The sequence below is a fragment of the Sarcophilus harrisii genome, chromosome 5 (assembly GCF_902635505.1).
Source record: "Sarcophilus harrisii chromosome 5, mSarHar1.11, whole genome shotgun sequence".
Lineage (NCBI taxonomy): Eukaryota > Metazoa > Chordata > Mammalia > Dasyuromorphia > Dasyuridae > Sarcophilus > Sarcophilus harrisii.
The window spans coordinates 229232103-229259176 of record NC_045430.1 but is presented as its reverse complement, the minus strand read 5'-3'; the positions used below and the strand labels follow the sequence as shown (position 1 = coordinate 229259176).

The 27074-nt window shown below is 34.8% G+C and overlaps 1 protein-coding gene across 3 annotated transcripts in view; it reads right to left on the bottom strand.

Annotated features, from left to right (window-relative positions):
* Positions 1-6694: 6694 nt before the first annotated feature.
* ENKUR (enkurin, TRPC channel interacting protein) overlaps positions 6695-27074 on the bottom strand; it is a 25677-nt gene continuing 5297 nt past the window's right edge. For 2 of the 3 annotated variants that reach the window (XM_031939851.1, XM_003771858.4), the window contains exons 2-5: positions 22763-22908; positions 21158-21384; positions 15584-15730; positions 6695-7112 (exon numbers count right to left, since the gene is read on the bottom strand). In XM_031939851.1, the coding sequence (XP_031795711.1) occupies positions 6939-7112; positions 15584-15730; positions 21158-21384; positions 22763-22898 (684 nt within the window). In that variant the 5' untranslated portion in view covers positions 22899-22908 and the 3' untranslated portion in view covers positions 6695-6938. The remainder of the gene's footprint in view (positions 7113-15583; positions 15731-21157; positions 21385-22762; positions 22909-27074) is intronic. The other variant, XM_031939853.1, reaches the window with a different exon arrangement.

Sequence of the window (27074 nt, the reverse complement as noted above, 5' to 3'; positions counted from 1 at the left end):
TAGTGATCCAAGTTCTACAATCATGTTACATTATGGAGCCAAGATTTATTCTTTTGCAGTCTTTACCTAATCATGTCTATATTACAATAATATTAGTGCCAGGAAGTGTGTCACTAGGTTGCAGTGCTTCTGCCATATCAATGCTAAAGAAAATCTAGGGGAGGGAGAGAAAGAAAAAAGGAGGGAGGAAAGGAGGAAGAAAAGAAAGGAGAGAAAAAAGAGGAAAAGAGGGGGAAGAAAGAGGGAAGGAGAAAGAAGAGAGAGTGTGTTTTTTTTTTTAGGGACTGTGCAGCTGAAACCATATGTGACCTTCTAGGTTATTTGAGGTCCAAAGTTTGTGCCTGTTGGCTTTATAAAACAAGAGACTTGTCCAGAAGAATAGTCAGCTACCTTCTAAAGCCAAAAACGGAAAAAGAAAAAAGAAACTCTGAGTTGCTCCATAATGGAGCTGCTTAAGGGTGGGGAACTTACACAAGACTGAAATAATCACTTTTTGCCTTAGTAGGGAAAGGAAATCGATGGAACTAAGACAATTCCCTTTTTTTCCTTTAGGTGTTTTTTAAGAGACTCAGTTGGGTGAAGGAGCAGACTGGCAATTACAGAGTAGCACCAATCAGACCCTCCGCAAAGTCTTGCTCTGATGTCTCATTGTGGAATGGATGAATGCCCGCAGAATTAGAGCTTTGGCAGGTTCCCTTGTGGTGGAAAGGCTTCAAGTTCTCTCTGGCCAACACACTGCGTCTGCTTTCTGAGGGCTAGACTAGGTGAGTACTGAAATACTCGTCTCTAGTGGGCTGGCCACTGGTAGTAAGTCCTTTGATTATGAAAATCCATAAAGTGAAAACGCAAACCAATCTTCAGCCTTGTCTTGTCCTTTAATTTTTGCAGAGACAGTGGCAAGGTCTTGGGAAAGAGAGCAGAGGATATTCAGAGCTACAGATTTTTTAAGGCAACTAAAATCTTGAGAGACAGCATTGTATGGAAGATAGAAAGACAACTTTAAAACCCAAGATACCATTTCTACTTCTTTCTCTGACACATTTTCTGTGTAATCCTAGACAAATTATTTAACTTCTCAGTCCCCCAGACAATGCTTGAAGACTTTAAATATATTAGAATTTGTGCTAATCTGCATTGGTAAAAAAAAAGCTTTCTCACTAGAGGTTCAAAGTAACAACGAAATCACAAGTCTGGTTTAAAATACATACACATACACACACAAACTGGTAATCTAAATGTGAACTTTATTTTCAATGACCAAAAAGTTGAATTACTATTGGAGAAACTGAAGCAAATCATCTTTGACCTTGCTACTAAGGCTATCAGCAGACAAAAGAAAGTTGGCTCATCGGTTCTCCTAAGAGTCTCCATGGAATTGGTTTATGATATATCCAAATACAATAAGAAATGTTATTTTGTGGGCCATTTGGTCATTTGACTCACAATATAGCTTTGCAAAAATAAGACTGGAAATAAAATTTCAGTCTATACAACATTATCTATTGAGAAGGTTAAAAAGAGATATTCTGTGAAGAACTCAATAAGACCTTTAAAATTAAACCAATATATGCTTATACTTTATTTATTAATACTAACTTTAATGAACAAAGGAGAAAATGGTGAAGAATATGTTGGACAATATGATTTGGGTTTAAGAAATAAGAAGGGCCCAATCTTGTAGATTATAGAAAGAACCCTTATTCCTATATGATTAAAAACTTTTTTTCAAAAAGAGAATGGGGAGTCATTACATATGCTGAACACTCAAATAATATTACAATAATGAAACTGAGTATATCCTAATACAGAAGAAACAACTGTTTAATGATATGGAACTCATTTCCAAATCAGCTGGCTGTGTACAATTAGACCATTAGCTTTTTATGGCAGATATTAACCAACAGAAAATTAGAATATGATATAATGTTATTTATGTACACACACATATAAGATGCAATATAAATTACATTGCACAATTGAGGTAATTCCCACCCAATGTATATTTAAAAGTTACTGATGATGAAAGATGGAGAAATGGGTAAAAGAGCAGACATTGGCAGAGACTAACATAATTTAAGAAGGAAGCTTAATTTATGTAAATCAATTAGCACAAAGAGGAGACCAAAAGAGACTAGAAACTGCATCAGCCCAAACACATGCGATCTCTTTGCCAAAGAGAGAGACGTGGCAGCCAAGGGCAACACTGCTCTAGAGTATGAGCATGTTTAAAATCTTAAGGAGTATCATTGTTTCAAATAGTGAGAAGTATAGGAGGGAAAATCAAGCTTATAGAAAGTTAATCAAAAGACCCAATTAAACCAGATCATCCTGAGAGCATTGAAGGATGAAATTGGAAGGACAATAAAAGGGATGAAGAATAGAAAAGACCAATTGAAGGTTCTAAAATGATCTTCAGCAATAAATGTATAGATATGAAGAAGTGGAGATAGATCAAAAGAAAATAAAAAGCTGGCCCAGTCACAGGGGAGATACATGCTAGAAACAAGTTTTGAGGACATTAAAGGATAGATCTTTGTGAAACAGAGGAAGATATAAAATGCTTGGAGAAAAGACTAAAAACTCCATTATTACTGAAAAAAGAGGCAACTTAGAAGATACCAGTCATTCCAACCTATATATCTACTTTCCAATCTCTCTAAAATCTTCAGGAGAATAATTCTACAAATGTAGTAAGGACATCCTTTATCAAGGTATGAAAGCAGACCAAGTGGTCTTTTGACTATCAAATGATGAAGACTACATCTGTATAGTCCACAAGTGAATGGAAAAGATGTAAAAACTTTTCCCTCATGTAGTTCATGCAAAGATTTTAGTAAGTTCACGAACTTAGATGAGGAAAAAAAATCATCTTTATTTCTTTACAAGAAATATGTTTTATATATTTTTTATCATATGATTTTCTTTGTAATCCTATGTAATGTTATTTTATGCATCTAAAAGCATTATTCTGGAAAGAGGTCCATGGGCTTCACCAGCTGTACTGCTGAAGGAGTGTGTGATCCCTCCTAAGATTAATCATTATGGTAATATAGCAACAAACAGATATTAGGATCATATAAGTTTCCTTAATGTATAATTGACCTTTATGAGCCTAATTATTAATATCAAATGAGAAATAAAACAAGAAGTGTGTTTATCAAAAGCATTTGACCCTGTCAATATCCCCCTCAGAATCTAAATGGAAAAGGGATTTCTTATAATTGATGAGGATCTCCAGATGTTCTTGAATGCAGATGACATTTTATTTTTACCAGGTCTCAAATGTTTTTTATCAATATTGGGAATATCTTGAATAAATTCCCTAATTAGTTAAAAGAATCCTAACTTATTCACACAGAAATATCAAATAGATTATTAAAAAGATTTAGATAGGTAATTGGATCTATAGAGTCTGATTAATATAGGTATAGACAGATGCCAACAATGAACAATTAACTGGAAAAGGAATTGGTATTGGAGAGCAGGCTACCTTGGACTTTAGAAAATTGTATAGTGTTTTAGTAATTCCAAACTCTTGACACAAGTCCATCAAAAATATTCTTTTGGTGATGTTGTATGACTTGTAGGTCATGGAACAGCAGAGAATCCAAAGAATTAAAGTTCACTCAAAGAACAATGAAAAGGCACATCACAGGCTTTGGTAGATATTGTTTCCAGGAGAAAATTGTGCAAGAGAAGTATCAGAGATGATTTTTTTGTAAATAGTATTTTATTTTTTCTAGTTACATGTAAAGATAATCATAATTTTATAAGATTTTGAGTTCCAATTTTTCTCCCATCCTCCTTTCCAAGACAGCAAGCAATGTAACATAGGTTATACATATGCAGTCATGGAAACATTTCCACATTAGTCATATTGTGACAGAAGAAACAGAAAAAAGTGAAAAGTCACAAAACTCTTCCTCAAAAGTGAAAATATTATGCTTTGACCTGCCTTCAGACTCCATTGTTCTCTCTCTGGATGCAGATGGCATTTTCCATGAGTCCTTTGGAATTGTCTTGGATCATTATATGACTGAGAAGAGCTAAGTTAATCATAGTTGATCATCACACAATATTGCTATTACTATCTATAATTGTTTTCCTAGTTTTGCTCACTTCATTCAGCATCAATTCATGTACGTCTTTCCAGGATTTTCTGAAATCCACCGTCATTTCTTATAGCACAATAGACTCCCATTACATTTATATAGCACAGCTTGTTCAGCCATCCTCCATTTGATGGGCATCGCCTCAGTTTCTAATTTTGTCACCACAAAAAGAGCTGCTATATTTTTGTACATATGGCTCTTTCCCCCTTTGTAATGGTCTCTTTGGGATACAGACCTATTAGTGACATTGCTGGATCAAAGGGTATGAGAGTTTGATTGCCTTTTTGGGCATTGTTCCAAATGAACAGCAGAGATATTGAGAACAAAATGGAAAGTGGGTCAGTTATGTATTCCAGTAGAGGGATAAGTGATGTTTCAATCTGCATGCTTCATTTCATGAAAAACAACATATAGGGGAAAGAGGTCTGCTTTTGGAGGATTTATGGGATGACATGGACGAGAATCACACAGAATGGGAAGCCGTGTTGCCAGTTTAGAAGCATTAAATCACACATTGCATAAAGTTACCTCTGCCTTTATTACTTTACCTAACAGATTTTGCTTGGCTTGACCATCAGATGGCCTCATTTTTATCACCAACATTTAGGATGGTGCCGTGTACAAATTAGGTTAGTATTTATTGAATTGAGATTTAATGGTGCATGACTTTTGGCTGCCTAAAAGATCAAATCCACTCTCAGAGGGCAATGATTGGTCGTCATGGAGGGCAGTCAGTTAATCAATAAAAATTTATTGAGTGCCTGTTACTCGCCAGATATTGTGCTTTGCATTGGACTTTCCAAAGACTGTAGTTTCCAAAGAGGAAATGAATTAAAAAATGATTGAACAATGACAGCATCACTGGGATGAGTAGTGACTACTTTAAAGAAAGTTAATTCATTAGGTTAAGTTCTGGGGATATGTATGTGAGTGTGTGTGTATGTTTAAAATAAGTAATTTCATTGTAGTTACTTCATGTAAATAGTATTCTCAGTACCCTAAATATTGACTGTAGTTGTAGTTAAAAAGAAAAACATATATCATATATTTGACCTCCTTTCCACATAAATATCTTTCAGTTTGCAACCATAACTGATATAAAGCCATTGGTTATTTGAAATTCTCTGTCTCTCTCTTCTTCATCAGACACAGGACCTTTATCTGGAGACATAAAAAAGTGTAGATCTCCAACAGCTAGACATGTTACCTTAATTTCAAGTTAGGGTTCTTCCATTTGTAGCCAAGAAAATCCTAAAAGCAATGAGACTGAATGTATGTCTGAGAGGACGGATTCTCATAACTAAAAATGAAATTGAAACAAGCCCATAAAACCCTACTGTACCTAATAGAATAGGCATTTTCCTGCTTTCTTTTTTCTTTTCCTATCCTACTTCCCAAAGATGTAAACCATTAAAAAAAATCTTTGAAATAAGAAGCCTAATAATTAGTTATTCAAAAATGGAATGGCCTGCTTCAAGAGATAGAGAACTTCGTCTTACCTTTCCCTCCTCCAGCTCCCACTAGAGATCTTCAAGAGAATCTAAATTTAGATACAGATAGAACAAGATGGCCCTGAATTCCTTTCTAATTCTGAACATATTGTGCTTGAAGAACCTCCACTAGATAGCTGATAGAAAGTGAATTTCCATTTGTAAAGAGCTTGAAAATGGAGGGAAAGAAAAAGTAGTAATAAACTAATATTCAAGTTTCATGTGAATATGTAATATGAGTAATAGAATGTAATCCATAAAAAGCACACTATTTTACAAAGTATAGCAAGAAGTCTGATGTTCTCTTTGTTTAAGCATCTTCCTTAATCTTTAATGACATACTACTAAATGGAAATCCATTCTCTTCTCTCATTCCTTCCCCTTCCCTCACTCCCAAATTTAAAAAAAAAAAAAAAAAACTTTCAATATGGTATAGTAAGGCTATTTACCTAAGGAAGGAATCAGAAAAGTCACAGATGACAAAGACAACTTGGGAATGATACAGCAGACATTTAAAATACATTTTTTCATTTTGCCCTCACAACCACAACTACTCTGTGGCATGGATAGGGTAATTATTTTTATTTTATGAAAAAAATGACTCTAGAGTGGCAAGACTTGATTTGCTGACAGCTACCTGGCTAGTCAGTCCCAGGATCAGGCTTTTACTATTTAGTCCGGTGCCTTTCTATTATATTATGTGCTCTGTTCACTTTGATAATGAGACACAGACAATTGATTTTAAAATTGGAAGTCTGTTTAGAGGGGTGAGAAAGTATATGTTTTTGCCTTAAATCTCTTACATTTTCAAAATAGATGTGTTCCTTGCACAGTCTTTGTAGGGTAAAGAATGTATGAAGAGAGAGAGAGAGAGAAAGAGAGAGAGAGAGAGAGAGAGAGAGAGAGAGAGAGAGAGAGAAAGATGACACTATTAACAAAGTTACATTATGTCTTTTAAAATAACTTTGGCATGAAATCTACATGAAGGGAAGAGTATTAAGACTTCTCAATATAAAGAAATTATTAATCATTTTTACACAGACAACTTGCTTAAAATAGAGTAATATCAATGATGCAAAACTCCAGAACAGGTACAAAGAACATCGAAATTTAATTTGCTCATATTTGGAAATTTTCACACTGGTAAAAAAATTTCATAAAAGTGAACAACTCACATTATTCTTTATATATTACTTAAGAATAATTATTTTAAGTATACGGCTTTATTCTTTTAATACTGTTGTTCTTCCTTTGAGTAGCAAGTTACCATTTCATTTTATTTTTTTCCATCTTGTGCTCTTCTGACTTAAGACAATTATATTCTACCAATTCTTCATTACTTATTGGCAATATAGATGATTTTATGCTTTTCAATTACACCAATGTCATGTTCCAATTGTTTCATCTCTGCTTCCAGTTTTTGCTTGCGGATCTTTTTTGGTAGGGAGTCGATAAATACAGAAAGGGATTGGAATTCCTTATGTACCTCTTCCCAGTTTTTTTTCAGGCCCTGTAAATTTATGAAATGCAAAAGAAACTGATAAGAACACTAAAAAAGAAAACCACTTCGTATGCTTTTATCAAGTCCTTGACAATAGTAACAAATATACTGCATGAGGGCCAATTTTTGTCCTTGGATATATGTTCAACTCTCATTGGGAATATTTATTTGCTATATTTTTAATATAACTACTTAAAAAACTGTCAATCAAATACATATATCTAAAACTAGAAATAACATAAAATAATAGTTTAGTATGTAACTTATTTTAAAACAAAAATATTTCAAAATGCTTAGAATTGATATCTGCAAATAGATCTCTGAAATGAAGTGCTATATTTCCAAAGTTGGCATTTCTTTAAAAATTTTCTAGCTCATAAAAAACATTTATTTTTTTTCCCACCTGTCTGGCGAGATTAATTTTTTAACTAAAACCAAAATTCAATATTCTGGGACATAATATATTTTGCTCAAAGAATAGGGCTTTTACTATACTAAGAGATTTAAGTTTAATTTCTTAAAATCACTTTATAGTGATTTAAATATTATTAGTGGTAATACACATGCTAATTTAATATTCTAGTATTTTTCATTCACAAAACTCAGTAAATTCAAAGCTATGGATCTCTTAAGAGCTACAATTTGTTTTTCTTTACATGTATGTATGTGAATATATAACATAGGATATATGTATATATAAATGTGATATATACACCTAGATATATAAATTTGTGTTACAGATCTTTAATGGGGCCCATATAAAACTGATTTTCAACTACCATCTGAACTTATTTTACATAATACATAAATATATTTTATAGCTTATGATATATCAATACATATATTTATTTTCATAGAAGTATAAATAAAGAAGCATAGAATTTTAAATATTGCTTAGAAAATGGGGTAATGATTTATTAAGGTTTTAAGATATTATCAAAAGTTCAACAGATTTAGTAGCTTTCCAAATGGCTTCTTAAATTATAAATTTCTGAAATACTACATGTTTGTGGAATACCATAAGATCTCAACAATTTAGTTCCAGGTTTAAATTAATTTGATAGTAAGATAGAAAAGACTGAAGGAAGAGGAGTAGAACTGGTAGTCCCTTAGATGATAGAATTTATTCATTTAAATCAGTGAGAATATGAGGGTAAAGTAAAACTAAAATAGAAAGAAGTCCAAAGTGAGAAGAAGAGGATTTCAGTAATATTGGAAAACTTAATATAAATGCCCATGCTTAATTAACAACATATGAAATACACTAAAGCAAACTGTCTGTGCAGGATTCTGGGAAGTGTGTGGGGCTGTAAAAAAAAGGGCAAAGGTTCTGAATATGGAGCTCTTCCACTTACCTGAGTGATCATGGGAAGTTCACTTGCTCTTTCCTCATCTGAATAATGAGGAGGTTATATTAAATAAATTCCCTTTAAGAATTCTTCGTGTGGACTTTCCATATTTGGAAAATTTGAGGACCCACCACAGTATTTCCTATGGTTGCCTACAGTATACTGATTCCCCATGGAGACACGAATATTGACCCCACTTTTTTCTGAGTCCATTTCCCAGAAATGGCATCCAACTGCTCCTCCTCGGTAGCCTTTACTAGATAGTCTTCCTCTTTCCATTCCCAAACCTGAGCATCAGCCAGAGTTCTGTCCGTGTGCTTCTCTTGCCCTCTCTATCATACCCACTTGGATATTCCATAAACTACCATATCTTCATTGATCATTTCCATCTTCTTTCAAGCTTCTGTCATTTCCCTAAACTACAACCTTTCCTTTCCAACTGTTTACTGGATACCTCCGTTTGGATATTCAGTGACTATTTCAAATTTTAAAATATCCTCAACAAAAATTTCTCTTTTCCCTATTTCAAAAATCAAATATACATTCATTATCCTAGCAGTCAAGGTCTTCCATAAATTGACTTTCTACCTTTCTAGCCATCTGATATTCTCTCCCTTCATAAACTCATGTTCTAACAAAACTTGGCTAATTTCACTTCCCAATCTTTACTCTCTTTCAAATTTGCCATTGTGAATTCTTTCACTCATACCTGGCAAGAGCAATCAATCCATTCTCTTTCCCTGGAAAAATCTCTACTATTGAAATAGTTCCCTTTCTTTCAGATTTACTTTTCCACAAAGCCAATTCATAATATACATGATCTTTCCCTCTTCGAATCTCTCATACCAATCTTTTTGGACTTTTCTTATATAAGTACTTATATTCTAGCATATATTAAAAGCTTTTTGTGTACATGTCTTCACCACAAAGATTGTAAACTACTAAAGGGCAGGGATTATATCATTTCATCATCACATCCCTACCACCTAAGATAATTCACATACTAGGGCCTTAATAAAGATTTATTGAATTTAACTCTATATTAAAAGCAGAAGCTAAGAAGAAAACTAAATTATAATAAAGAATGCTTCTTTGACCTTCTACATCATTAAGACAGAGTCTTGATCCTAAGTTTAAATATTGCCATTTGAAAACAAATAAACTTTCTCAATCTTTCTTCTTTATAAATATTTTCCCCGCTATCCAGATGGAAGCATCTTTCTTTCTTTTTTTTTTTTACCTGTATGTTATTTTAAAAAGAATAGAGATAACAAAAATAGACAGATTGAATCTGATAATAAAAAAGGGGGCAAGGTGAAAAACAGAAAGATGCATGTTCAGCAAAAGTATTTGCCTCTATGAAGGAGAAGCTCTAGAACACAGGTTAAGGAAGGCTTTCCTTATGGATGGTGAGGTTTTTAAGATGCTTTTTGCTGATGCCATTATCAAATCCTAACATTTTAGGTCCTCCTGAAAAAAATCTGTAATTACTCTAAGGAATCTGACCTGTGTGACAAAACAAAGACTAAACAGATGAAAAATGCCTGTGGCTCAGAACTGGCATCTGAATGCAAGTGGTTTTTAACTGGGCTTTATGAATTTTAAATTTTTACTATTTTGATAACTGCATTTCAATATGATTGGTTTTGTTATCCTATTTTATGCATTTAAAACATGTTTGTGAAGAGTCTGTTGTATTTCACCAGGTTTTCAAAGGGATACATGAAACAAAGCAAGTTAAGAATCTTTTCTATATATGGGACAGACAACACTTGTGAATAAGGAATTGAGTCTAGAGCTGAAAGGGAAGAAGATAGTGTGCAAAATTATTCTGGAGAATGCAACATTTTTACTGATCCCAAACTTCTATAGTAGCAAGATCTGGAACATCACTGCCATTGAAGAAGTAAAAACAGACTCCACATAGATGGTAATAGAAAAATGAATGCTGGAAAGTTACTATATATAACCAATAAGAAGCTACAAAGAACAGGAAGGAATAAAGGATGTAATCAGATGATTGTGTGACAAAAAGAGAAGATGGACTGGGTCATATGGCCAGAGAGCTGCACTGGTGCCCTTGAGGAGTGTAGGGTTAGGTATGTGTTGGGGAATGTGTGTGTGTGTGTGTGTGTGTGTGTGTGTGTGTGTATAAAAGCTTTAAATGTATTATATTTATTATATACATGTATATATATATAAAAGCATTATTGTTTTTTTCCAAAACATTTCAAAGTAAGTGACATAAGTTGTTGTAGAGAGAGATGCCCCATATGGAAAGACCTCCGTAAGACATGGAACCCAGTGTTTGAGGGGCTTTACCCCTAAAAGGGAGACTAATTCAAGGTTTTGTTAGGGGTCTACAAGACTAGTGGCTATGTTTTCTGTGATGACTCTCACATTTATACTCTAGGCATCAATATAATTGGAGTTTTATTATAACTATTTTAAGGCAGAAATAATAAAACTCCTTTGTCAGTGGTCACATTAGGTTGTAGTACCTGTAGGGCTTTAATTCACTTGCAGGAAAGACATAATGGCATATTGTGGAGGATTCAGAGTGGTGTGTGTGTGTGTGTGTGTGTGTGCATGTGTGTGGTTTCGTTCTACTGCAAGGGAGAACATTCTCTCTGAAATATTCTCTCACCTGAAAAATGCAGAAAAACTGAGCTGAGTTAGTCTACATTTTAGGAGACTACAATAAAAATTTCAGCTTCCCTTTATTACCATTTAGTGAAGATGGGACTTGAACAATGTAGAGACCAAATTTCTGCATATGAAAAACACACTGAAAAGAAATTATATTTTTTGATCATAATTACAATTTAATCTACCTCTTTTGCTCCTAGAGAAGCTGGAGGAAATCATGAAACTGTTACTGACTGGACCCATTAAAATTTCTATTATCCAATCTTAACTAGGCCCTCACTGAACCAAAGAAAAACTTCAATTCCTTCTAGAAGCGATATTTCATTTTCCAAACCATCTCTCCTCCAAATGAACACCTTCCCTTGCCCTTATCAGCTGAAGACCCTGCCTAACACTTCACCCTCTAAAATTGTGACTGTTAGCCAAGTATTTCCTCTTTGCTCTTGCTCCTTGTCTCCCTTCACTCTGTCTGACATCTTCCTTGACTATCTCCTCCTTCAGTCTGGTGTCAGATGATGCTTATCCAAGCCAATCCCATTGCACATAACCTTGATCCCAACCTATCCCAAATTCTCTCTTCATATTAAAATCTAGTAATTCTAATGTCACTTCTTCATATCTTTCCTTGTCTACTAGCAGATTCTCATGTTCCATGTCTTCATCCTTGAAATTAAAAAAATAAACCTAACTTCTGACCCCCAACTTCACTTTGTCTTACCATGTCCTCTGGCTATCTCCTTATATCTCTATTTTAGTGAAACCCCTGGAAAAACCTATGTGCATTTGGTGTTCTCAATTTCTACAACTTCTATAACATGGCTTCCCACCTCATCATTTAGCTGAATTTTCTGACTTTTTAAGGGCCAAACTGAATGCTTTTTTCTTAATCCTGACCCCTTTGGACCTCTCGTAGCATTGCCACTGTAAATTACCTACTTTGGGATGCTCCTTCCTTCCCAGCTTTCTGGGGGCATTGCTCTCTCCTGATTCCCCTCATCTCCTGATTCCCCTCATCTGTGTCCAATGCTTCTTAATCTCCTTTCCTGATTCTAACTGAGGGTGCCCTGTAAGGCTGTGTCCCAGATCCACTTCTCTTGCTCTCTACTGTCTCTCTTGCTGATCTCATTAGCTCCCATGCATACCATGGTCATTTCTATAGAAATGATTCCCAGATCTGCATATGTAGCACTCCTCTCTCTGCTGGGAGTAATAGTAATAGTAATGCATCTCCAAATACTTCATGGGTATCCCAAACTGGATGTGCCAAAAGCATCTTAAACTCAATATGTCTAAACCAGAAATCAGTGTCTCGTTTCAAACCTTTACATCTTCAGGAATTCTCTATCATTGTTAAAGGAACCACCATTGTCAGAATACCCAGGGCTGCAACCTCATTGTCATCCCTGACTCCTCATTCTCATTAATCCCACATGTCCAATCTAGTGCCAAATAGTGTTGTTTCTACCTCAGGCCCTCATCATCTCAGGCCCGAATTACCACAGTAGCTTTCTGATTGATCTCCTTACTTGAATCTCCTCCCACTTCAATCCCACTTTCATCAACTACCATGGTAACTTTTCTAAAGCATGGGTCTGTCCATGTTACCCCTACTTAATGAGCTCTGATGGTTGATTATGACTTTCAAAATAAAATATAAACTCTTGTGTTTAGTCTTTAAAGCTCTTTACTACTTGTTTCCTCCCCAAAGTTTTTTTTAATCCCCTTTTATGCCTCATTCCCCTCCAGACACACTACCATTCAGCTAGTCTGGCCTATCTGTGGTTCCTAGAACATGACATACCCCTCCTTCCATCTCGTGGTTGGAGCAATTTTCCTCATTGCCTCAACCTCTTATTTCTCTGTCTTTATTCAAGGCTCAGCTGAAAGGAGGCTTTTTCTGGTCTTCCCAGAACCCTTCACATATTTGCATATATATCTTACATATATCAAGATTTTTTACATATTGTCTCCCCCAGTAGAATCCTTACTCCTAAGGGCTGTTTTTGACTTTTTTTTTTTGCTTTATTACATCATCTTTATATATTATATCATTGCTCATTACATTAGGTGGCATAGAACAAACACTTAAAAATGTTTTTGATCTACTAATTTAAAATTCTCTCACCTTAACATTAGAGCAAAAATCTAATAAGCAATAACTGGTAATGACATAAAATACCACAGGAAAAAGTAGTACAATTAATCCCAAATGAAATACTTAGTGAAACAATTAGTCTATAAGTACGTATGATTTATGTTATGCAAGTAATTGTCAGACACAGAGCAAAGCAGCCAAGAACTCTGAAAGAGAGACAGGAGGAAAGATGGGCTCAGTGAGACAAACACACCACCATTTGATCACTATCTCTTCTTGGATCCTGATGAAGAGAGCCCCAAATCTTGAGCCTTTTCTAAAAGCTCTGGAAAGAGTGGTCCTCCCACACCCTGGATCTGTTTTCAGTCCAGAACTCACAGCTGTAATTGATGGGAGAAATCCCTACAGAGAGCAGGTCCACTTTTCTCATGATCATCAGCAACGAGTATCCCCATGGTCAGACAGGTACAAGAGCCATGAGAAGGGCAACCTTCCCTCTCCTCCCCCCCAAGGGTTCTCCTTCCAGTCCAGCCCTCCCACTCATCTAACAGGAAGGCAGCTCCTGTGGAGTAGGGGCCAGTCAGCTGCTATCCTCCTTCCCCAAGCTAACTTAGGAGGAGTATCAAGGCACCCTGAGGGAATGGTAGGAGACAGCATAGCCTAGAACACCAATTCCCCTCCTCAGACCCTGATGGAGACAGTCCAGGACCTGAGTCCAAGGGCTTTGGGAAAACACTGCTTCCAGCCCAGGGCCCCAAAACATCATCCTGTGGAGGAGCCCTGTGAAGCAACAGCTGCTTTGCAGCCTCATTCTAAGGATCATGAAACTTCTTCACTTGACTTGCCCCTGAAACCTTCCACATGCATTATTTCCTCCATTAGAATGGGAAGACTGTCTGGACTTTAAAACCTCCTTTCATTTCATTCCCATTATTAATCAATTCATTTGCTTAAAGTAATGCATTTGCTTAAAGTAATGCTTTATGTGTGTTGGCTAAGCCTGTCGGAAAACCTCCAGTGGCTCCCATTGCCTACATCAAATACAAACTCCAACTTGGATTCAAGCTCCTTCCCAATAAAGCCTGGTCAACCTTTTCACCCACAGTCTCCAATCTGGCTACAGTCAATGCTAATGTTGTGTTTGAGATTTGCAAAATGCATGACCTCATTTGATCTATACTCTGTCAACAGTATATTATTAACACCATTTTATCAATCAATGAAGAAACTAGATTTGTCAGGCATGAAATAATATGCCCAAGATCATGCAGCTGATAAAATTGTGACTTGAAACCAGGTTTGAATCCATATTTAGGCTCTTGTCCAGTATTCCTTTCCACTGGCTCATGCCATCAGAACCTCCCTGATATTCTTCTCCATCCAAATTGGTCCACTTAGCATTCCCTGAATATGCCAGGGATATTCTGGCCTCTGTTTTTTTCCTTTTCTATTCTACCTCTTCTTCCTCTCTTTTAATCTAAGTTCTTACCCTGTTTCAAGTATCAGCTAAAGTTCATATGCTCCATGAATGAAGCCTTGCCTCATATTAGCCCTCTATACTTACCCCCTCCAACAAACTTTTGTACTATCTATTGGTTATTTCAGTGAGCATGCATTATTTTGTGATATTATTTATATTGTTATTTATAAGGCTTGTTACCATTCAATAACCTCACCAGGAATGGATTATATCTCTTAAAATGCTCAGAGTAAAGGATCAAGCACAACAGATTACAAATAAAAAGTTGTTGTTGATGTATGATCACATTAGATATGTATAGGCTTACACTGATATAGTTTAAGGTACTTCTAAAATAAATGAGGAAGAAATAAAGGCTGTACCCACAAGTCTAAAAAAACAAAACACAAAAAATATTCCCTTAGCTTATCTAAAGGTTCCACTGTAACTTAAATATGCCTCATAAGTCTTTCTTTCAAAAAGTTCTACCATAGATAAGCCTTTAAATCTGTTGGATTCCATAGTAGGAGAAAAAAAAGGGAAAATTGTTTCATGTTACAGTTTTGTTTAGATGCAGCTATCATAATACTGTAGATCTATTATAGAGCTCCATCTAGTGAGAAATAACTAATTCTAGGATGGTATTATTTAGAAAAATAAAAGTGTAAGAATGAAAGCCATGAGGCTAGATCTATTTATGATATTTCTTCAAGACACCTCTAGAAAAAAGGATACATTGAAGATGACAGTTTGACTTAGTAAACAAATAAATGATTATAGCTTTCCTCTCCAAAAAGTAGCAGGATTTTTGCAGTTGACACTGTTTCTACTGCATATTTTCCTGCTTTCAAAAATGAAACTGGAAGGACCAGAATATTTCGGGGATGTTTTGGAGATGCTGCAGTGAATCTATGCTCCTCATACTCACTTGAAGCACTGAATCCCTCTCCTCATCAGAGAGACGTTTCATGGCTGCCTTCTTCAGATTTGCCTGCACATAGTTATCATATTCTTCTTGCATTTTTTTCACTTCTTCATTTCGCTTACATATATATTCAGGAATAGTGCCATAATCCTGAAAGGATTTTGAGAAAGATATTGAAGCATGATCATTCTATGCCTATCTCAGCCTGTTTTCTCTTTGTCTGTCTGCTATCAAAATCTCAGTCTTGTCATTTATAAAATGAAGGTATTAGATTAGGTAGCTCCAAGGTCCCTCTATTTCTAAGCCCTATGATTCCATAAATAACTGAGAAGAAAATAAAAACATTGTTGAATTTGTTTGCCTTGAAGTATTTTAAAGACTTAATTATTCCCATTTGATTCTTGCCTTTATTGAAAATAGTACCATTTGACTAAATTATTTCCCCCCTCATTGGAACCAATTAATTCCAGTATGTTAAGAAAGCAGAGATGACTAAGCTGATTTTTCTCTAATATCAGCTCTTCTTTAAAGTTAACTGATTGGCCCACCCTTGGATTATGCATGGACATTTAGCTTACCTAAGAGATTGAGCTTTCTTTTAATCATGTCATCATCCACAAATGCACCGCTAATATGTTCAAGAATTCTGAAATCCTTTTATCTAATCAGGCTTTTTCTCCTTTCCCCCTTCATTTCCTTATAAAATCCTAATCTTTATCAATACGATGACCTCTGATACCTTGACCTCTCAATTTTCTCCTCTATTCCCCATCTTGATCCTTGGTGAACTAATTCAACTCTCCAGTGCCTTTGTTTCTTGAATCCCTAGCTCTCTTGTTTACTATATCCAGCCAAGTCTCAGCCTTGTCTCTGTCTTCAATTCTACTACACATGTGCTACTAAACACAAAGATGGAGAAAATCATACAAGCATTCTGACTCTGATTACAAACTTATGCTATACAACCTCAACTGGGTTGCTAGGCAATCCTACTATAAATCCCTTATCAATTAACTTTCCCATTCCCTATCGTGGCTCTTCTGAACCTTTCATTTCTCCTCAAACCTGCCTGGCTCCCCCAACCCCACTCTTTCAGCTGAGAACCTTGCCTCATATATTACAGAAAATGCTGAAGCCATTTGTTGTGAGCTCTCTTCTCCCTTCTTCCCTCATCCTTATCACTCCGATGTCTGTTGCTCCTTCGCCTCTCCCATGATGAGGTAGCCTTACTCCTGACCAAGGGATCCCATTCCATTCTGTCCTGTGCAACAGATTGCTCCTTCCACCACCTCAGTAATTTATTTTTAGTCTCTCCCTGTTTCTTGGCTTATACCTTCCTATCTATAAATATGCTCATGTCTGAAAAAACCCTAACTTGGTCCTTTCATATCCACCATCAGTTCTATATCTCTCTCATGTCCTTTGAAATGAAACTCCTTGAAAAAGCCATTTGTGATGGATACTTCTACTTTCGTTCTCCCTGCTCTCTTCTTAAGACCTTAGAGTCCGACTTCTGACCTTATCATTTCACCAAGGTTGCTCTCTCTGAAGTTACTAATCTTTCCCCAATTTAATGGCCTTTTCTCAATCCTCATCCTCCCTGACCTCCTGCAGCTCTGACACCCTGGTCACTGTTCCTAAAAACTCTCTTTTAAGTAGGACATCGCTATCTCTTTTTATTTCCTTAGCTAGATCTTCTTCTAGATCACGCCTCCTAACCTAACCATGTATTTTTATGAGGGTTCTTCTCTGGGCCCTCTTTTCTGCTCCCTTTATTTTGCTTCACTTGGTAATCTCATTAGCTCTCCCATGGATTTAACTGCCATCTCTATGCTGAGGATTCGGAAATATCTCTCTCCTCCCCCATCTCTCTGCTGATCTCCAATCACACATCTCCAAATGCCTTTTAGACATCTTGAACTGGAAATTCTGAAGAAATCGAATACTTAATATGTTCAAAAGTGAACTCATTATTTTTCTTTCCAAATTCTACCCCTTTCTCTTTTCCCTATTACAGAGACAGCAACAGCATCCTCCCTGTCCTTTGGGTTCCCAACCTAGGAGTCACTCTGGATTCCTCATGATCTCTCGACACACCTACCTCCTTATCTCTGATGTTGCCCCTACTCTAGTGCAGCCCTCATCATTTCATGACTAGATTACTGCAATAGCCTTCAGTGACTACAGTGATTTTCCTAAAGAGCAAGTCTGACTTCTACCTAACAAACTCCAGTGGCTCCCTATTGCCTCTAGGATCAAATGCACAATGCTATTTGGCATTCAAAACTCTTCACAACCCAATCCCACTACTATTTTTTAGTCTTCCTACACCTTACTCCCTGAACTCTTCGTTCTAGTGACATTTTTCCCTTGAACAAGTTACTCCATTTCTCAGCTCCAGGCATTTTCTCTTTGGTTGTTTTCCCTACTTGGAATGTTCTCCCTCCTTACCTCTGCCTATGACCTTTCCTGCTTCCTTTAAGCCCCAATTAAAATTTCACCTTCTGTAGTCCAGGCATTTTCTCTTTGGTTGTTTTCCCTACTTGGAATGTTCTCCCTCCTTACCTCTGCCTATGACCTTTCCTGGCTTCCTTTAAGCCCCAATTAAAATTTCACCTTCTATAGGAAATCTTCCGCAACCCCTCTTAGTTCTAGTGCTTTCCCTCTTCTAACATTCTTATCTATCCTGTATATAACTTGCTTTACATGCATTTGTTCGCACATTTTCTATCTAGCAAATTATGGGAAGGAAGATACTGTCATGTCTTTTTTTGGATCTCCAGCCCATAATTCAGTGCTGGCACATAGTAGGAATTTGCTTACTGATTAACAGACTTACTGATTAAGATAGAGACCACAGAGAGTCTTTGATTTGAATGGCATAGGAAACTCCCAGAAGAAAGAATTGGGGATATTTAGCTTGAAGTAAAAAAGACTTGATTGGAGATGGCTGACAGCTCCCTTCAAATATCTGACAGAATGTCATCTGTCAGAAAGATTAAATTTATTCTGGTTGGTCCCATGAGGAAAACTTAAGAGGAACAGGTGGAAATTACAAAGGCAATTTAGACTTCGTGTAAGCAAAAACTTCCTGTTAATAGCACAAAGCCATCTTTTCCCTTTCTTTGCCTCCCCAGAGCTTAGTACATACCTAGTACACAAGAGGCACTTAATAAATGTTTATTAGCTGATTGCTTCTTTACACAAGTTAATAGGCAAATATTCTTTTGCATTTCACAAAGTTTCAGTGCTAATGTTCTGAATGAATCCTAGCACTTGGTCAAAGCACCGATGTGTCAAATACCCTTGACATTACTCACACGGGCACTCCATCCAATAGAACAGATTACAAACAATGTATGCCCCTATTATTATTCCATTTGACACTTGAGAACACCGAGGCAGACAGAGATTAAGTGACTTTTTTAGTCTCACAGATCGTAAATGTTTATGGCCTTCCCAAATGCAGGCTGAGTGATCTAGCTGCTATTGCCCCACTTTGAAATGAAGTTAGTAATACATAAAATGTTATTTGGCATATAATATAAAAATTTCAAATAGAAGAGGAACATCATGTTTTTTTCCTTCCTTCTTTGCTTCCTTTTCCTTTCTTCTTTTTCTCTTCTTTCCTTCCTTCCTTCCTTCCTTCCTTCCTTCCTTCCTTCCTTCCTTCCTTCCTTCCTTCTTTCCTTGCGCATGCGCACACACACACACACACACACAGAGTACACACAGATGTATATTGTACCACCTACTTACTTTTATGTATATAGTATTCCTCTACTATTTTGAATTCTTATTATATCCACAATTAAAAAGACAAACACTTTTAATAACCACCTCTCTCTATTTTATGCTTCAATTTGACATTAATAAAGATTATTAACTTTATTTCAAAGTTGATTATTTATACAGTTACATTTCTTAAGAAATCTTCTATGAGCATAATAAAAATACCAGGTTGGAAGAAAAATCCTTTTTTTAATAATTATCAAAAAACTGGCCTTGTTAATTCATGTTAATTATAATAGATGATACCTCCCCTGCCCCCCCCCCCATACCAACATGCTGCCTGTGATATCTGTGGCAAATTCATATCTTAATGTTACATTCTGTTTTTCAGTCTCCCAAAGTTATGTTGTCTAGTTTAGTTTTTGACTTTGTCAGTGTATTGATTGGCTCCAACTTGTCAAGATATCAGATTTAAGCGATAATTTTCAACATTTGTGCTAATAATTTTTTTATACTTTGGCCAGATATAGAATGTGTACTTTTGCTTTTTAAGCACAAATTTCAGATTAACATAGTATTAGTGCCTTTAGAATATAAGTTTGATCCCTAGGACTATTATTCCTGGAAATTATGACACGGAGATCCACAGGTACTTGTATGTCCTTATGGATTCATATATATGCTGTAATAATAAAGTCTTCAACATGCATACTTTGTTGCTATCTAAAATCTTTTGATAAAATTGTTAGGTTGGAAAACCTTTGAGAGTTAGAAATGAATTCTGAAAATAATTTCTGGCCTTCCTCTTAATATTTTGCCCATTTATCTGTATTACTGTATGTTACTGTTACAAAGTAATAAACTGTATGTCTGTATAAACTTGATAAATTATTTGTGAATTTAGAAAGTTTAGATAATTGCGACCAGTGCCAAATGCACAGATGTTTTAATTTTTTTTTCCCTGAGGAAAGTAGGCCACATAAGCTTAATTATGTATACCTATGCATTTTTATTCTTCTTCCACAAAACTCAGTTATTAAAATTATCTTTCTAAATAATGGGGTAAAGATACAATATTTTTCATTGTTCTGAGACAATGGAAATTTTGTCATATATTTTCAGGGTCTTGTCCCCCCTTCTCTGCAAAAACAAACAAACTATCCTATTAAGTAATGAAATTCTTTATTCTCCAATGCATAACTTTCACACTGATGGACCAAGTAGTTCTAGAGTTACATTCCCTATATTTCTATCATTTGCTCCTAAATTCTTGTAAAATTATTAAATTAGTTTAAATTTTTTCTCATAGCTTTCTCTTTTAATATTTATATTAGTCATAATCACTGAATGCTAATTAGAACTATTTGAAATTTCATATACTTGGAAAGTTGCCAAACAATTTGGTTTTCATTTATTCAACTAAGTATGGAATTCAATTATGGTTCCTAATGATAAATATACTCCATTATATATTTGGGCTAAATTCAAATACAATGGAAAGTTGGCAGTCTAGGAAGTAGGTCCCTTGATAGAACTTTTTATTTCTTTTGAGTTGGGATTTCATGATTGCAAAGAAATTTTAGTGAATAAATTCCCTCTATCCATACAGATCAGCAACTATTCTGCTGCTCATTTGTCTTGGGGATGCTGCTTGGGGATATTGTGAAGAGTAAAGTGACCAGTATGAATCAAAGTTGAACCCATCTTTTTCTAACCTCCAAGCTGATCTCTTTTTCTACTATAACCTTCAAAGTACAAAATATAAAAATACATGAAATAATTATTAATGCTAATTTAAAACATTCACGGATCTTAAATCTTTAACAACATCTGTCACAAGACTACCTTTTTGTTGATGTATTTTGGAACAAGTCCTGAAAGTTCCAGGCCATGTCTGTCTCCAGTTCTTCTGTCAACATAAATGGGTTTAGGCTTCTTGGCCACCCCCATAATGACATCAGCTGCATTTGTGTTTATGAAGTTTTTTCCACTTTGAATTCCCATAATTGGATGATCAGTCCTCAGTGGCACAGGAGGTTTTTTTGGTGGAATCTTATCGAGCTTTTTTTCACCTAAACATAAAATTCTTCTTCAGTACTACAAACAGAAAGCTTTAAATACAAATATTTTAAGGGAAACAAACTAGAAATGAAAGATAATATTATAATATATAAAATAAAGTATAACATAATAAATCTTGAAAATCATAATAAGAATTGAATATAAAATGTAAAGCATATGAGGTATGAAATTAAAGCAATGAAGTTTTTGTCATATAGCTAATATGTTTTTCTAGTAGCTAAGTGTCCTGGTAGAGCACTGGACTCAGTAAGATTCAAGTGTAATGGCTGCCTTGAATACTCATGATCTTGAATATAGCACATAGACCAGTTTTCTGGTCTGTAAAATGTGGATAATAATAGCACCTATCTCAGGGATGTTGTGAGGATCAAATGAGATACATGAAAAGTGGTTGGCAAACATTAAAGTGCTACATAATTGTTAGTTATTATTTTTCAGTTGGAATATATAAAATAAAACCACACTTAAGTGTGAAATAATTTTTTTTTCAAAATTATGCATGAAATGGGCTTTTTAAAAAATCTAATAACTATGTCCAAGGAAAAAAGCTATAAAAATCCACAAATAAATTGAACAGTGTTTAAACCTTTAATAAGCCCAAATCACTGTAGTAATTTTAAACAATACAATAGGTAGTCTTAAGAAGTATCCTCATATGAATATATACATTTTGCATATAATTGTTAAGTATTTTAAAGGCGGTCTTCAAGCAGATTTGTAGAATTTTTTTTTCAATATTGCCCATTTAATGGGCATTAATAAGTACTTGATTATTTTAAACCATTTTGTAGCTGAAAAAACCTTATGGGCAGGCAGGTTAAGTAACACACAGATCATAAGGATCATAGAGGGATAAGATTTGAACCTAGCATTTTCACTACTAGTATACTAGTACTCACCCTAGTGTAACTAATATTGCACATTAATACAAGTTTATGGAATTAAATTGTCCAAAGGCTTAAGTTTATCAGGGCTAGCTGCTCAAGGAAGTACCAAGTAAATATAAAAGATATACAACATGGGTAATGGGAAAGAAAACTTTCAAGGAATGGCCAAAGAATTAGTCACGGGAAGGTTTCAAACATAAGCATCTTAGGAAAATCAGTGAGATATGCGAAGTATTTATTAATGCCTATTAAATGGGCAATATTGAAACCCTCCACCATTTATTGTGATTTCTTCTGTTAAATCACTTATATTTTCTCCTTTGTTCACTATCTTCCTTTACCTATTAATGTAAATTATATGCTTAATATGCAAGTGAAGTTATTACACATCTAATACATCTATGCCACCAGTATTTTAATATATTAAATAATATTTGCTTTATACTTTAAACACTTAACATATAAAACGGGCGTTACTTACTGGGTGGTGGCTTTGGTGCTTTTACAGGTTTCTGCAGAAAGTCTTTTGGGGAAGGTACCTCAACTTTTGCTGGCCCCATGGTTTTCCATGCAGCTTTCCCTTTTTGTAATTCATTTTTCACAGTTGACTTAAACATTGATACATATCTTGAATTAAAAAGAAACCCAAGTATTCATCATTTTTTTATTCAAATAATTTCTAATAGTTAAAATGTAATGATTTTCAGCAAATTGAATCTCCTTAACTTATGTAAGGGAACTGTCATCAAACACAACCAAATTGCCAATACATAGGTGGGTTTTAAAGTCCAGGGCAGCCATGTGTTCAAGAGTAAAGAAATATGCTAATGGCTCTGATCAGAGTCTGTGTGGAAACAGGTATGTTCACTAATGACTTAATTAAGTTAGGCATTAAAAGTTCCTTAAAAACAACAATGACTTGGACACAATGATATCCAGCCACTATTCTCCAGAAGTGTCATTTGGGAAGAGACTCTAATCAAACCATCTTTTTCCTCCCACACCCTTAGGACTGGACTATCCATTTTCCTGAAAGCTTTATGTCAGTACTTACATTATGTCTCATTCCTGAAAGTTAACTAAGGTCAAATTTATAAAACAAACCCCATCATTTTAAACCCATCAAGGAATTCTTCCATTTAAGTGAATTCAATGATAAATCCTTTCTTAACATTATTTGTCCTTCCCCAACTAGTCTTTTTTCTTTAAATATGGCTATTCATATTTGATTTAAATTCTGTGCATTCATGTTCATTGAATTTTGATATCATTGCTGTTGTAAATATAACTGTATTTAATAATAAAGTATTACTGTAATGGTCAATTTTTAAAAAAATTCTGATTCTGATAAAATGATCTTATTTTTGACATGGAAAAAACCAAAATATCTCAAATTCTAAACATTTGTGACTTTAGCATGGAATAAAATGTTAGAAATAGTGCAACTGCAAGAAATGGGTTATCTAGACCTAAAATATATGATTCAAAGCATATCATTAAAAAACAAACAAAAAATGCATGTATGGTAATGCTCATATGATATTTTCTTTACGGTAGTTCCCCTGATTTCTCCAATCAGCAATAACCTGGATCATGGATTATAAATAGGAATGATGGGTTCTTGAACCCAGCAAAAGTCAATAAGAATGTATTTTCCCCAGGTTTTAAAAATCTAATGAAACAAGTTTTAAACTGAAAGATCTGAAAAAGAAAACTGCCAACTTAAATCATCAAACTAGGTGCCACAGACTGTAACTAAAATGTAGGAAAAATAGTAGTAGAAGTACCTAGAATTTTCAGGAGACATTATCTAAGAAAGGAGCCAGCTTCAGATGCTTACCCACAATTGGTAACAAATTGTGTTAGCTAGAATTACTTATCTCAAGAAAGAAAATTTCTTTCTTATAGATATTACTGAGATTTGGCAAAATGCAACCTTTGACTGGAACACAATTAATGCACAAAAAACAAGCAAAAAAGGATAGTGTGTGTGTGTGTGTGTGTGTGTTGAGGGATGAGTGGAGGAGATAAATAGTGTAGCAAAACACTAAGAACTCTTGGGATGAAATCCAGGAGTCAAGGAAGAGAAGAATGGTAACAGGCATTTAGGCGAAGATTTTAAAATGCACAAATTGAAGCACTATAAGCCAATAGAGTTCATTATAGAACACCCAGACAGAGAAAACAAATGACATGTTTTGGAAACATATTACAAGCCTGGAAGAGAAACATGATAAAATAATAATGGAAGACCTCCAATTACCAAAACATCTGTTGGAATGCCATTCCTGACCAAAAAAGAGCTGACAATTTTTTTTAAATCATGAATTTAATGCTGAAAATTAATTTAATTTGTACTGTAATTATTTAAATGTAATTAATTCTAATGGATAAAATGTCATAAATTTTTAGTCATTCTTAAATCAAGCGTTTTTTGTTGTGGTGGTGGTTCATTCATTATCACTTTTCTTAACTACAGATGAAATAAGCATTGGGCTCTGCTCCCTGATTTCTTTTCTCTTGGAAGTATTTTCTAAAGGGCTTTACAGGTTTTTAAATATTCATGATGCCTATTCTTAATTGTATTAATTTTGTTATGATAATGGACCACAATTTAAGCACCTCCTTATTTTTGTATACTTAGATTGATTCCAATTATCTGCAATTACCAATATTGCTATTATGAAAAACCTTTGAAAAGACTGTCTTTAAAAAACATAATAACATTTTATGGTATAATATTTTCTTAGCATTGGCTAGAGGGTGATTATTTTTGTTAACTACTGCTAGATTACTTTCTACAACAAACCAACATGGAGTTTCTTTGCTTTAAAATTTTCCGTGTGCCAGTTTGATAAGAACAAGGTTGAACACATAGTTTAAATTTATATCTTTGTGATTATTCATAAGGTTAAATATTTTTCAAGCAGTTATTAATATGTTGACAACAATATGTTGTGAAAATTGCTCATGTCATTTGATTATTTGAATATCATGAATTGGGAATTTCTTTTTAAAATTTTAAATAGTTCCTTATATATTTTGAATAGAAAGTTTTAATTTTACTATAATTTTCTCCAATTTCTTATTTTTAATTACATCAATTTTGAACAGATTTTCATATAGTCAGGTCTTAATTTCTTCTAAAAAGGAATTTCTTCTAGGGAAAAGGCAGTTCTTTTGTATAACTGAGCCAAATATAATTCCACTTTTTAAATAGTTTTCAAAAAAAGTTTAAATCTATTATCCAATTGGAAATCACTGAAGCATACTATATAAAAAGTGAATATAAATCTATTGCAAAATTATCAACCAATTTGTCCCAAATACACTTGTCAAATAATGAATTCCTTCCCTAAGTTTTGTTTTATATAGGTTGGCCAAACATTAATCTTTTGTTTACATTTGATTAGATGTCTTATATATTCAATTCTACTTTTCTATTTCTCTATGTTTTGCTCAGTTCCAAAGACCTCTGTTGATAATTATTTTGCAAATATACTTTTTTTAAAAATATGGGATCACAAGACCATTTTGTGATTCTTACCAGTACTGGTTGTTAAAGATGATGGAAATCTTGGGGGTAAATAACTACTATTCTATTGAGAATTATTAGCAGAGAAGAGAGGAGAGCCAGGCACAAGTCTGACTTATGCCCTAAAATTTTGGAAGACAAACTTCAAAAGGACCATGGAAAAGAGGTGTAGGATTTCACAGCCTAAAATTCTACAGGGAAAGTTCATCTAAGGAGAGAAGGTCAACTCAGAAATGACATTTTGAAGATACAAAGAATTCTCTTAAAGGAAAAAAGTCTAGTTGTCTAAAGGGAATAATGTGAGTTTACACCTTAGCTTTAAAAAGATAAATCCTTCTCTCAGTTAACCAGCAAGCAAGGGTAAGTTAACTGAGAATAAATGACCAAGAACAGCATGGCCCTGGATAGCTCTATTCGCGACAAATCTCAAAATGAGATGAAACTTGTAAAAAATTCTAAAAACTACAAAAGCAGGGCAATTTAAAAAGCTATATTAGGGAGAGAAAGAGCTTTGAAATAGACTATTTGGGCTTAGTCAGGATGATGCTGATGGGCAGGTGGCCTTGTGGAAACTTTGGAGACCCAGTTTCCAGTCGTGAAGACTCAGGATCTCATACTGTGTGATGATGACAAGTCTTTGTGATTGGTTCGAGAACTGGAAGAACCCATTTCTCAGGAGTTGCTGAGCTGAATGAATGCACATCCCAAAGTTTTCAGTCTACCATTTCTGCATCTTTCTCCTTCTTGGAGGATGAAGGTGAGACAGGACTATTTTGAACTAGGAGAAGGGCTCTAGCTCCTTCTCTTGCCCACTGATGTCAGCTGTGAGCACATCTCTGTATCTGAGGTTCATTCTTTTCTCATCTTAGACCAATGAGTGGAGTGGGTCTATCTAGGCAGCAACTACACAACAATCACAAGGGGAATAAGGGGGCAAGTCTGAATCTAAATTGCAGTAGAGAACTGGTCACTTTTTTCTTTTAAATAGCAGTCAAAGCAGTTGTTGTAAGACATGGGTGCTGTCTGCAAAGAGAATGTGGAAGCATCTCACTACACTTTATCTGATCGGAACCCTGCCCAAGGGCCACTTTCTTTCTTGACCCAGCAGACTCTCTCTTTATAAGGGAAACCCAGAGAGCACAAATCAGTTACCAAGTCAATGCTAAATTCTCGTACAAGACTAGAGATGTTGTCAATAAAAATGGGGAAAATGAATTTTAAATGAGTAAATGTTATTGAAGGATGTCGGTAGAAGCAT